Source organism: Protomyctophum parallelum (assembly GCF_964188405.1).
Source record: "Protomyctophum parallelum genome assembly, chromosome: 2".
NCBI classification, from domain to species: Eukaryota; Metazoa; Chordata; class Actinopteri; order Myctophiformes; family Myctophidae; genus Protomyctophum; species Protomyctophum parallelum.
Genome location: NC_139699.1, coordinates 30,439,606 through 30,454,205, shown reverse-complemented (window position 1 = coordinate 30,454,205; position 14,600 = coordinate 30,439,606). Strand labels below are relative to the sequence as shown.

Here is a 14,600-nt window from a genome sequence, read left to right as displayed (position 1 = left end):
GAGGGAGACATTACACAAAAACAGTTTACTTTTTCTTTTGTGATCGAAAAGGCATAGGCAGAAGCTTAAAGCTTATTAGTGCCTATCCTTATCTCAACGTATTCCAAAATACTGTTGAAGATATGCATAACAATCAACATATAAACAAAACAAACAAATGACATTTATAGAAGAATAGAAAATTAAACAAACAAAAAACAACAGACAACGAGAAAAAACAAAACAAGGAGTGGAAAAAAGACAAACAGACAACGCTACAATGTTATACCTTAGTCCAACACTATACATGGCATAAACAAGGCTCAGCTCCCCGCTCATTCCAGGTTATATCTATGCAATAATTCCTGTTTGAGCCTCTTTTTAAATTGTTTTAGGCTGTAGGCCTATTTATTTTCTGTAATATATGTATTATAATTTTATTATGTTGGTAGTCAGAATAAATAAAAATGCACTATTTCAATCCGAGATACATGTCATTTTTTTACACTATTCTGAGGTTTATGTTCTGACTAAGCGAGTTTCAACTGTGATTTACTCTGTAACGGTAGATGGTAAGAACCCAATTTTTTTTTTATATAATACAGTAAACATTCAAGTCTACATTTCTATACATATCATAGGCACCAAGTCCGGAAAACTATGTCATTGGATGTGTTTTTTATCAAAACTGTGTTTCTTCATAACAGGTTTTTGAGATACATGAATGAATAGACTAGGGTACTGGTAAGACTATGTAAACATATTATATATCGAAATCTTCGTTAAAATGTCAAGTTTCATGAAAGAATAACAGTGAGTTTCTATCTTGTTCCAGTAGGGGGCAGTAGGCGGTTTTATTTGGGTTGGTCAGTTTGGTAATGACTGACCATGCTATTTATAGATGGCAAAATATCTACAGTGGTACATGTGGGAAACTTTTTATTTTTTTATTATTGAACTAGACAAATCACCCTTTAAAATGAGATATGTCATAGGTATGGGCTCCCTGTAGAAAAAAAGCTGTTACCAAAATAAACCTTAAAATGATTGTATCTTTTTTCCATGTGCTAAAAAGCACTTTTGAAAAAAGCGCATTTTTTTTAAATGGCTTCCAACACAAAAACTATACATTGTATCAACTCAATTCATTTTTTTCCTGGAAGAAAACTTGTCAAGCTTTCTCTGAAGGTCTTTTATTGTCACATAGTCACAACAGAGAATTTTCAATAAATCATTCAAAAACGCATATTTCCCATAGAGAAAAGCAATAACAACATGGGATTTGACTTGAACACTTCAGAGGGTTAATAAGAAAATGCATTTAGAACATTGACTAAGAATACACAGCTCAAAGCCCACACATCTTGTCTTCTTTTTGAGCACTTACAGTACCATCATTATTCCCTCTCTGCTCACAGTAAGATCTCTGAGCAGCACTGCCATCGATTGAATTTCTTCACACTTGCACTAACTAATTATTCGTATTGGGATGGAGCTATTGCCTCAGTGACACACTGCAGATGATCAAAGCATCCAGCTGATAAGAATCCGATTGTTCTGTCGATGTGTATGGTCGATGAAACGGGCAATCGGGCATACAAAATATGTTGAGGGAGGAAAATACTTTGAGACAAATGGTTACTAGTGAGGATTTCATGTGAATATATTTGAGTCGATATAATTTATATATAAAAGGCTGTACTTCTATGTACTACAAAAATAAAACACTTTTCTAGACATTAAACGTTCAGATGCTCTCGGATTCAATATCACGTTGAACATCTTTTTGTCTGTCTTTCAAGGGCTTTTGGGGAGAAAATAAATTGACTAGTCACAGCTGATGCTTGTTCAACAAGCATTGTTGACCCGTTTCAGCAGCAAGAGGCAATAATAGGAGCATTTCTGATCAAATAACCATATGGTCTTATCTAAGAATGCATCATAAAGGAGTTACAAGTAACCCACTTTTCAAGCTATCGTGTTGAAAATAACTACACTTTTGGTTGGTAAAGCTGAGATGAGAATTCAGCTTAGTGTCATTTATATGTAAAATACATTTATATGTAAAGTATATATTATGATCATGTATTATTCTACTGTCTACTACTACTGTATAAGATTATATATATTATATTAACCATGATTCCAATCCAATCCACTTTATTTATAGAGCACATTTAAAACAACAGTGCTGTATACACTCAGTATCCAAAGAAGAACTATTAAAATACCCATATAATATAAGAGCAAAACAAACAGGACAACATACTGTATAGACACAATGCCTAGTGGAAACCCTTATTCAAAACGTTTGAATGCCAAGGTAACAAGTGAGTTTTCAAATGTGATTTAAACACTGCAGGCAAGGCTTCAATCTGATTCAATCTGTTGCTCTGTTTGGCTTGCTTTCATGCTATCCCCATTTTCATGTCCCTTGCTTTGTTCTGTCCCTAATGCTGTTGTCTTGTATAATTTTATTTTATTTGAATATGAACAACTCGTTTTACACCTCTGCCAAGCTGAAGATGCTTGGCAGTCGAACTGAATGTTTATGATAATTTAAACCATTTTGATAACAATAAAATGGCGGTAGGTGGGTTGTGTGCAATGTGCATCCTTGGGTTTGGACTGGTTGGTATTGCCATAATAGTGTATCATATCATCATATTATCGTGAGCCCAGTATTGCGTAGCGTGAAATTAGTCTATTGTGACACACCTACTGGTAAATATAAATTAATTAATTTCAATCTGCTTGGGTTAACTTGTGATGAGCATTACCCACATTTTTTACTTTGATCTCATTACCACCAACAAGTTATTAAATAGTCATAAACACAACTGTAACGTGGTAAATGTATTATCCGTTAGTCAGATACCAGTGAGTGCCTTCTCTTTATGCCTTCTCTTTGATTATAATAACAAAGCCTATATTCACACAGGTGAAGAAAAGGAGTTGAAACAATAATGTAGTCTGTTTTACCTGCACAACAATGAGTACTGCGCCTGGAATTTACCTCCAGTCTTAGTTTGTCATTACTGGTTTATAAATAATTTAGAAACTAGTCCATACCCAGGGATTTGTGTGCCACAACTACATGCAGACTTAAATTGAAAAATATGTCCCTGCCCAATGCTCAATGCCCATTTGGAATTTCAGATTGATGAAATTGATGCAACACATTGATTTAGACACAGTTTTCTAAATTGGTATTTAGAAAAGAGACAATTTCCTGCATAATAAAATATATTGGTGTTATTTTTCACCAGCACCAGGGGAGCAAAACATGTCCATATGGAGGTCGAGGATGTTTCAGCTGGGCAACTATATAGCTGCTTGTTAAGACTTTAACGTTGCTACAGTCAACAGTGTGGAGCGAGCCTGTGGGTCATCTCTATCTGCCAGACGAACAACAAAATGGGTTTTACACTCACGTTGAGAGGCATTGACGGGGAGCTGCAGGGATGTATCACATCAACATCCTCACTCTCACTGGGAGAGACTGCGAGGTGTTAAAACTACTCACATCCACACCCCGGTAATAAAGGCCCTGGACCAGATGGGCGCCGGTGTAAAACTGAGAGGATCTGACCATCTCTTGTTTATGAAATAAACCCTCCCTGTAATATCTATGGTAGTCACGATATGGATGGTAGTCTCAGAATTTTTTTTCTTAAATTCCCTGTCCTCCCTTTCCCTTTATCTCTCACTTTCTTTCCCTATCTCTGTACCATGTTTTGTGTCACCGTCACGTCTGTGAAACTTTTATGTCTGAAAATAAGGATGAATTAATCTATTCAATTCAATGAATGGAATTGAATATTCATAGTAATTGTGCTTTGGGTGATCATGTACCCTTCTCAAATATTATTATTGTACTCTACTGCAGAAGCTGGGAGATAGGAGAGGTCTCTATAATAGATAGATAGCTTTATTGTTATTCAACAATACATGAAATGCATAATTGAACACAACTTCGTTTCACTGGCCTCTATAATCTAAAACTACTCGTATTTTAATGCTAAAATACTACAAAATAAACTCTTATATCAGTAGTCCTTTAAATGGTAATGATTAAGTCAAATTGTCATATATTTTGTCCATCCAAGGAGAAAGGCAGCCATTCAGCATTAGAATTATGTTGAATCGAAAGGGACATCCCTAAAACCTAGTACCTACTGCGCGTTCCCTTAAGCTGCTCATTGTCATTCTATACAGTACTTGCTTTTAATTAAAGCAAGTAACACACACACAATAGTGTGTGTGTGTGTGTGTGTGTGTGTGTGTGTGTGTGTGTGTGTGTGTGTGTGTGTGTGTGTGTGTGTGTGTGTGTGTGTGTGTGTGTGTGTGTGTGTGTGTGCAGGCATGCGCTTGTAGGCATGGTGGACAGTCGGTCTCCTTGTTCGCAGCTCAGTGGCTTCATTCTGCTCTTCTCTATCTCCATCTCTGGAATGATGGACACGTTCTTTCATTGTCATTTATGTGATTAGATATTTTGCTGGCAAGGCTATGCAGTTGATGTAGTGTTCAATGAATCTAATGTTGCGTGCAGCAGTTTCACTGTCGGAGGAGGGTACGATGTACCACTCATTCCCTGTTACCTGTACACATGTTGCTGTGTTGCAAACCAGGTTATAGTTTTGAGGGGCGCTAGCCCCTCCTATGTCCAGCTTGTGTGCAAACTTTGTCCTAACACAAACATTAATTGTCATTGATAATGAATGGCCAGTTTTAAACCCCCTTCCAGAGTGGAAATCTTTGAAAATGCTCTGCCTCACGTCTACATGTAAACTGGCAAAATGCGGGGGAATCCGCAAAACGTGTGTGATGTCATGGCTCACGTAGTGTGACACATTGATTTAAATGAAGGAGATCATGAAAAACATTTGCTTCTTGTGGCGATCTCGCATCTTTGGCTCACACAGATCAATCTGGTATAACTATGACCTGCGAAATGATATCACTCACCAGTGCAAAACCAAAGCCTGATTTATACTTGCACCAGTGTCGCACATGTAAAAAACAGATGTACATTACAAGCTCATAACGTGTCACAGTGTGACACGTTGTGAGCTTTTAGAGCGGCCATTTCCAGCGTAAGTATATCCCAGGATTGACCAAATTGAAAATTATCTTCACTGTGAAGTGTGAAGCAAAATACCTGTCCTGGCCATGTCTGTGCCACAGCAAGTTGGTAAATTCTGGCCTGAAGCTCTGAGCAAAGCTAAATGTTGCAATCAGGTTGCTCTTACGACCCAGACAGTTCAGCCCTCCAGTCACCTGTAAAGACACAGCCCATGGAGCAGAACACCCAGAGAGAGTCATGGGCCTTCACATCAGACATCATTGGTTTTTGGGCCTTCACATCAGACATCATTGGTTTTTGCACTGCAATCACATGCAGAGCTTCATCACACACTCGTAATAAGTGTTGAGATTGGCATCGCGGCACCTCTGTTCGATAGATAGCGCCAGGGAGAGAGGTGTGGAAAATGAAGCACCAGATTACACAGATTAAATGGAGAATTGTAATTAATTTGAGTCGATAGTGTTAGCCCCAATCAGCACTTCCTGTCTATAATGCTCCACACGGTAAAATCATCAGTGTTTAATTTATCCATTTGTAATAACTCTGTGAGTCAGTCAGTGTACCATGATCAACATATTGCACATCTGACAATGCGACCTAGGGCCGATTCATACTCCTATTTTACCGCTGTAGTGCCGAAATGATTTTGGCTCGTCAGAAATTTTCAGTAGCACCGAAGAGCTGACTTTAGGACGGTACCCCCCCCCCCCCCCCCCCCCCCGAACCTCAAATGACGTCACATTGTAGGCGCTACAGCGCCGAACCGACTTTTATTCGGCTCTAAAATAGGAGTATGGAAGTCTGGCAACACATCTCACAAAAATAATAATATATATATAATATAATATGGAGCGGAGACATGACAAATATGACTGTCATCATTTCTTGTTTCTTCATTTTTTCTCATCCTCTCTGTTTCACAAAAACTCCCATTACCAAGGAGACATCCACAGCCTACCCAAACATTCAGGAGGCCCTCCATGGCAATAACACAGCATGGAGGTTTTCTTTTCTCACTGGTAGATGATGAAGTGGCGTCCTTCGTTTTTAGTAACAGCTCTGCTTTCTTATCTTATCTTAACAGACCAGAGTGTCCTATTTGCAGTTTAAGCATGAGTTCCTCTTAATTCCAGATCAATAGTTTTTCAAATGCAGGAAATAATTATTAGCACTGAGATGAAAGTTTGGGGTAGAACAACACAAGCAGCCTATGGATCCAGACTTTTTATAATTAGTGTGGTGTCTCTCTGTGCCACATAGCAAATTAGCATCCTCCATTGGGGATAAGTGTTTGCGCTCCACCACTGTGTATTTGTGTGTGGGCGGATGTGTGTGTGCGCACGTGCAGTTGGGGGTGAAAGCAGTTGCCATGTTCGCTTCTCCCACACTAAATGTTTTACTCCCCTATTTTAGTAAGTAATGGCCACTGACCACTGTGTCATGCTGTCATATCATAAGTTGTGGAGTAGCTTTGTGAAAACGATCCAGAAATGTATATACTGTGAATTCTAATTTATTCTTCAGCGAACAATTGTTGTGTGCCACTTTTTTAGCCCAAAATAGTGTTCCATTTTCAGTTGAAAGTATGTCACGTGACTCGTGTAAACACGTTATTCCCAGCTAACAATGTCACTAGCAGAAAATGTACTCAGGATTTCATACCCTTATTCTCTTTCTCTTCAGGTATGCCCAGGTTTAGCAACCCACCAGCGCCAGCAACTGTACATCTGGGCGATAGTCGGGTGCTGATGTGTGATGTCAACCCAGACCTGGTACCCTTCACCCACTGGGAGAAAGAACGTCAGCCTCTGGAGATGGACACCAGGATATTCCAGCTGCCCAGCGGAGCCCTGGTGGTCAGTAATGCCTCGGAGGCGGATGCAGGTCTCTACCGCTGCCTTGTGGAGAACGTAGGGCCAACCAAGTCCAGCGAGGAGGCTCAGCTTCAAACTGTGCCAGGTAATCTCATTAGAACTACAATTACTAAAAATGAAAAAGCTGTAGTTATATTGTAAAGTAAAACAAGAAGGGGATATACTTCTTTGTCGTCACCATGCAGTTGGTTCTTATATTTCATGTGAAATGCCTTCATATTAATTCAGCACTGGCTTGTGTCCCTGTATTTTCGTCCACCAGTATATTATTCGTCATCGTCTTGGTCATATCCATGACCTGCACAATAACTGTAGCCAAATTCTATATAATTGTGAACCCACAGCAAAACAGGTAATTGCACCATTTGATTTTTTAAGTACATGGCATTCCCATCTGCCCAGCTCATTACCTATAACAGGAGGACACTATAACAGGACCTGCTCAAGCACATTGGACAGAACTTTTCTCCATACTGCTGTCTGGGTGTGGAACAGCCTACCAGAGCATGTAGTGGACTCCATCACAGACAATGGTCTTCAAGCCTTTAAACGCAGTTCATAGACACTGACTGTTGAGCTGCAGTGAACCGTTTGATTGGCCAATGGATATGTATCTTATCTTACTTGGCTATTGTTCACAATTGCATTGAAAAGAAAACACATGCACACATCTGACCTGACCCAAGAGAAGCACTGAGGTTGAACGACTAAAGGAAAGATGGAACTCCCGTTGGGGTTATCAGTGAGGCTGCAGTAACTCAAAGGGGAGCTGAATTCCTCTGTGGCAGCGTGTCTCATCTCCCCCTTCAGACATTTTATTTACTGAATTGTTAAGCACCGGGCCCCTGCCAGCAGAGAGAAGATATTACAGGCCATAAATCAGTGCACAACAAGACCCCACTGAGGGCCTCCGCCCTCTTATCTTTCTTTAAGTCCCTAGGATATGTGCCGTTGTGGCAGAAAGGCTTACATGTATACAGCGATGTTCGGGAAATTAAACATGTTTGCGTGATGGCAGATGCTATTGTGACAGAAATACATTTGTACATTTGAATCCACTCATCAAACCTCAATTAACTCTGCTGAGCGATTTAGTTTAAATTCCAACTCCAGGAGACTCAGGATTGTCACGGGGGAAAGATACTTTTCACTAAAGTCCTACATCCGTATAGAGTCAAAGAAAAATAAACCGACTGACCTCCTGGTCGTCGATAGACATTACCCATCCATTGAGCCATTGTGTATCATTTGACCCCCAAAGAGATAACTCCAGTTGTCACCGTGGACATCAGTCATCAGACCAGTTCAGCTGCGGTGTCAGGAAAGGCTCTTGAGACTCGTTTGTTTTGGATTTGTTTGTTTTTTTAAGACGGATGACACCCGCCCTTGCAGGACACATCGCCCCAGTCCCGACCCTGAGCCTATTTTCTTCTCCCTTGCAGAAACGGGAGATGAGAGGAAGCTGGAATTTCTGGTGCCGCCTGTAGCTCTGACCAAGGTGGTGGGGGAGGTGGCACTGCTCCCGTGTGTGATTAGTGGCCACCCCGCCCCCAGTGTCCGCTGGATGGTTGGAGACAAGGTCCTGGAGGAGAGGTATGTGATGAACACTAGTGACACTGTTACTACGTATATGCAAATCCTATACAAAAATATTTAAAAAAATATATATATAAAGAAATAATAGAAAACTAAATGTAATGTTTAACATTTGCACAAAAAAAGGTTTTAAAGGAGCTCTGCTCATACCAATATAGCATTATCTGGTGTGCTAATGCTGCTAGATGCACATGCCTTTTTCGGTTATCGGAAATTATTTGGTCAAGTATTATTCCAAAGCTATCTGGTACACTGCAAAATCCTTACAGGTCCATTTGGTTCCATGTGTACACTCTTAGAGTAAAATGAACACTGAGGATTTTATTGTGAACTGTGTGAATACAATTTTTTTCTCTGGCTGTCCCACATTCCCAGCCCCTGAGAAGCAGCAGAGACAGTAATGCGCTGCTCCTCTTGGTACACCAGTGCCAGTGGCCTTCCAGAGCAAACACGTTTAAAGTGCTGGCGCCTTGCTCCCTGAGGTGTTAATGCCATTCTGCCACTTCTGGCCCCACCAGCCCTAGGGGGTACAGTAGGACCTAGACGTGCCAACGCCAGCACCACTTCAGCTCGGAGACGAGGGCTGCAGGGTTGCCAGCTCAGGGAAAGTTCAGAAATGAAGTGCAGAGAGAGGGTGCCACAGCCGCCATGTGCCCTCAGTGATCTGGCTCTCATTAGCTCAGAAGTAGCGGTCCAAATCCCTGAGAGACATTTGTATTGGACAAAGTTTAATTCTCACCAATTAAAGGACAACTTTAGTTTTTTTCAACCAAGGTTCATGTTTTAGGTAGTTATTAGAGAAAGTAAAAGATGAGTGTTCATTTGTTTTCATTCGCTGCTTTCTTTCGTTTTAGCTGTTTTTGACAGGGGCGGGGGCATTCGATCATGGGTCTAAATATGTATTTTTACAAAATGTATAGCGATTTTTTTATTTTATTATTTACTATAGTCCTACTAGACCCCAATAAATTACATCTGGCCACAAAAGATCACAGGATCTATACTGAATATGAAGGTAATAATAATAAACTTTATTTGTATAGCACTTTTCATACATAAATGCAGCTCAAAGTGCTTCACAGGGCAGGACACAAAAATAAAATACAATAAAACACAAGTAGTTAAAATGATAGAACAATGGCAGAGAACAAAATTGAATATAAGAACATAAAATAAATAAAAACAAATAAAATATAAAAATGAAAATAAAACTCAACTAAAAGCAAGGGTGAAGAGGTGAGTCTTGAGTTGAGATTTAAAAATGTCTACAGAGGGTGCGTGTCTGAGCTCGAATGGAAGTTTATTCCAGGCTGTTGGGCCATAGAAGCAAAAAGCTGCCTCACCATACTTTTTTGTGCACATTCTTTTAGGCACTTCAAGTAGGCCAGCATTGTAGGCCTACTTGAAGGCCAAGGTAGCCTACTGGGGGGAAGCCACACTGTGTATAGGCTCAATATGTCAGTTTGACACATTCAGTAGATCCATTGATCTTTTATGGCCTTTTAGAATGAACTTTGTTTACCTAACCCACGCATAGTCCCCCTAAATAACTTAAGAACTTGTAGGGTCAACACCAAACAGCTTAGATCCAGCCCATTAATCTCAATGTACAGGCCTAGGCTGGAATCTTTCACCATCAGTGGAATTCAATTTGAGGCCATCACCTGGCACCCGCGAGGCTCCAATGTAGTGTCAGCCTGAATACCATTAGTGTCTTAGTTTAAAGCTACTGTAATTCCCAACATAGGAACATAGCTCAAAATGTAAGTGTGTTTAACACCATATGGAATTGTCAGCGAGTATGTCTGGCTGTCAGCGGGAACTGGCTAATCGGGGAGTTATTACATTATTTATTATAAAAACACTGCCCAGAATCTGGATCTTCCCCCGTGGGCGCCTCCATGTGTAATTAGCAAGATGTGCAATTAACAAATGGGCGAGGCCCTCCTCATTTTTACAGTGACCCCTCACTGGCACCCCACCTCGAAAACACGAAAAGGTGAATTCATTATATCGGTGATTTGTTGGACTGTAATGTGAACACTGACAATTAATAACGGCACCAAGTGGAGCGCTTTTCATTTTCCCTTTTGAGAGATGACTGTCGCTCTCGTCTCGGCATTACTTGAGAGTAGACGAAACTGCTGTCAATTAGTAATGGCGTTGTGTGCAGAAGGGAGGAAAGAAAGAGAAGGGGGAATCTACAAGGAGTTTCTAATTGGTCTTCTGCATTGAGAGCACAGAACACACATTTTTCTACTTTTAAAGTAGTGTCAGCAAAGCTGCAGACATAAGAAGGGATTCGTTTATGAAGACACTTCAACCCTGCCATATGGCTATGAGGCATAGTTCATCACATGAACCTTTAGACAAGCATCAGTTGACAAAAATGACTCCTTGATGGGGCTGATTATAACTAATAAACCGTCCATGTGGTCCTTTCTTTCCTAATAAAAAGTGTTGTTCATCCCATTAATAGCCAGTAATTACATGTCATTGCCAACGGTCAAACGGTTCATGAGATATGCACGTTCAAAGTTAGCATTTTCAATTGAGTGCTATAGCGCTACGTTTTGGCCAATGGTCATGGGCTTCGCATAGTCACTGTTTGGCAAGGCCCTCTACCAGATTCAGGCTAGAACCAACCAGGGCCCTGTATGCAAATATGGGCCGGGCTTATCTGTAATCAAATTGCAAGTACATTGCAAGAGCGGGCTGCACTGCTCTGATTGGTTGTAGGTCTAACAAATGGAGTCTGTTTGAATTTTTTTGTAACCGCCCCTTGGAAAAAAAAACTTAACACTGAGAAGGACGAGACTAATATCCACGCAGTGATATTGTCTGTATACGTTAGGCTATCGCAGTTCTGTGCATAAGCTAATGGGCAATGCCCGTGTGCAAATTCAGATCAATTGGTCCAGCCAGTGAGGGGTTATGATAGACAGGTTATGATAGACAGACATACAGACGTGCCCCTTTTACGCCCATATTTTGGAGTTCCCTGATTTCATCAATATTAGCCGGATCTGCGGTTCAAATATGCCTATATGGGCATATTGGTCAGATTCTGGACAATCGTCTTTCAGACAAACTTGACACCTCGCACTGCACTCGTCACATCCTCTGCGATATGTGCACCGAGTTTGACGTCGGTCATTCAGATACGCCAAGGACAGATTCACTCACACACACACATGAGATTTTGCGCATTTATAGTAGGATGGCTGTGACTGTGACCTATCCATCACTGTCACTTAGGCTTTGGAAACCTATTACCAGATTGCCCAACATAATGCCATCTCAGTTCAGCAGTATCATGACAGAACCTTGCAGGCTGTTCAGTTAACATGTTGGAATCGCCTTCGAGTCTACTTGGTGCAGGACTAGAGCTTGTTCCTTCCTCTACCTGCTGGTTCTGACTACACGCATGAAAAGGACAGTCAGCTTTTGTTCTGGGGGGGGGGTGTGTATCATTCTATCACCTAATAGAATTCCCAAGCAGTCAATAAAATGGATGAATTATGTATGGTGCCGAGCGACAGGGAATTGACAGAGCATGTAAATCACCCGCCTTCGAAAACCTCCGAGCCATCTGTCTCTTCTGCTCCTTGTCTTCATTCCCTCATTTAAATATGATTGTGTTAATTATATTTACTTATGTATGAACCGTGTGTGTGTGTGTGTGTGTGTGTGTGTGTGTGTGTGTGTGTGTGTGTGTGTGTGTGTGTGTGTGTGTGTGTGTGTGTGTGTGTGTGTGTGTGTGTGTGTGTGTGTGTGTGTGTTTATACTGGGATTGTAATAGGACTATGGTTTAAGCTCTGCATGGCACACACACACACACACACACACACACACACACACACACACACACACACACACACACACACACACACATTCACTTTCGATGGCCTTGGGAAGTCCTTGTAGTGAGTGAACAACAAAGCTGGGTTGTGGATGTTTCAGCTGTAGTGAATTTCCACTAGCCCTAGCCTATTACAACCATCCTACTGTACATATATCAACACCTTGTTTTTAACGTACAGACCGTAAAGTATGGTCTTTCTTTACTCTGGCATGATTTGCTCACACCCACTTAGCAAAGCGTGTTTATTAGCAGCAATACACTGTCATTCTTAGGTGAGGGAGGATTACCATTTCTCCTCACCAAGATGATGTTATGGAAAATATTCCATAGCAGTCCTGGGGACATTTTTCAAATGGGATTTTAATCACCCAGTGCTCAGTAAAGTTGTGTGATCCGCAGCGTTGTGACAGCTCCTTCAGCACAGCACAGCACACTTTGAGTCAGTGGTTTTATCGCTCTTTTAAAAGACACTTCAGTTGAGCAAATGCCACAGACTCCCTCGACTTTTCAGCTAAACTTGGCATCCTATGGAGGTAATCAACAGTGATTACACTGTTGCCTGAGGTTACTTTCTGCCATAGACTTGAACCTGTCTCGCTCTCTGTGCAGATGAAAGCACAGTAACAACAACACTATGAAACCTCCACCCTGAACCTATCACTGTGATTTTTTGTTTTGAAGTTTGCACACTCTCTATCCTCAAACCAATTTACGGTTAACTGCTTTCTTAAATAAGAAAGGCACCTGAGATTTGTTGCTATAAGAACAAATACAACAACGAAAGTGCATTTTCCCACTGTGACACAGACACGGTGTAACCCATCAGAGACACTATACCCATCAATGTTAATGACTTGATGATGATTTTCACTGGCTCCTTCAGTATCACTAGGATTGACGGCACTTTTCCACCCGATTCTTAGCTCCCACTGTCTTCTCAACAGCAAAGTGATTGTGCTATTATTGGTGTTCCAAGTGCAAGAAGCACATTATGTTCCACTGTGGTTGCCAAGCAGTAGTTGAAGTGTAACCAGAAGACCACGAAACGTGACGGCATTTATCTAGTTTGGTGTGAAAGGCATGTGCTGGGGAACTGCAGAATCTTCTCTAGGATTAGTTGTAATTTCAGATGAAAGACAAGTGAAAACATATCATTAACAAACACACACACACACACACACACACACACACACATCACCATTTCATTACTTATTTAACATAATGGCAATTTTCATGTAAATAGTTGTATTTCAGATAGGCATGGGAACTGCGGTTAGACGTGTATGGAAGAGCTCAAGTTTCTTCCCCGCAAGTGGAATGATAGATGGCAGCAGTAGAGTGAGCTAAGGTAATGGAGTGCTTTCATTGCCATGTTGGAGTTGAGAAAACAAGACACGCAACACTGTTCTCTGCCAGTGGAGCATGAGAACTCTTTTTAGGCTGTCTCTCTATCTCCATCACATCACAAAATACACATGCAAAAAGACCAGTTATCTTTCTTGTTTCCCCGCAAGGCATCTACTGTCCTTGTCTTGCCTTCAGATCATTATGACACATTACATGTATTGTATATTTTGTAGTTTTACTTGCTTCCTCATCTACCTACGTTTACTCATCTATATATAATCTGTTTTAATGAATGAAGGTGGTAAAATCTTATGGATTAGGCCCATGTGATGCCAGTCTGTACCATTAGTTGAGTCACAGACTAAGGTTCTGTGACCATCCTCTGGCAAGGATGTTTTGATGATTGATTTGACCTCTATGATTTGACCTCTTTATAAAAGTTTTAGCCCCCAGGTCCCTCGCAAAAATCCCGGCATTTTTTGCTAGAGGGACAAATTCAAAATGGCGTCCGGCGCCATAGCCAAAAATGAACTTTTGATCTAGATGACCTAGAATCATGTATGAATACACTTTTCCATACAAGTCAAGCATGAGGATTCCAAATCTGACACAATTTTAATCATAAGACTTCGTTTTGGCCCCGAAATTCAAGATGGCCGCCATCCAGTACAGTGAAAACATTACTTTTGAATAGGAAAGCAATCTATCTGGGGCTGTAATTTTTACAGACACAAAACACATGTGTCAGAGCATTCTGTGTCACTGGTTTCTGAATCATCAGATTCAGATGACTCCACCCTCCTCTGTGCATCATCCTCCTCTTCCACCTCCTCATCATCCTCCTCACTCT

At 40.8% G+C, this 14,600-nt stretch overlaps 1 protein-coding gene across 4 annotated transcripts in view; it reads left to right on the top strand.

Annotated features, from left to right (window-relative positions):
• The window catches only part of neo1a (neogenin 1a), a 193,068-nt gene that overhangs the window by 98,268 nt on the left and 80,200 nt on the right, over positions 1 to 14,600 (top strand). For all 4 annotated transcript variants that reach the window (XM_083759839.1, XM_083759838.1, XM_083759837.1 and 1 more), the window contains exons 3-4: positions 6,752 to 7,027; positions 8,385 to 8,535. In XM_083759839.1, the coding sequence (XP_083615965.1) occupies positions 6,752 to 7,027; positions 8,385 to 8,535 (427 nt within the window). The remainder of the gene's footprint in view (positions 1 to 6,751; positions 7,028 to 8,384; positions 8,536 to 14,600) is intronic.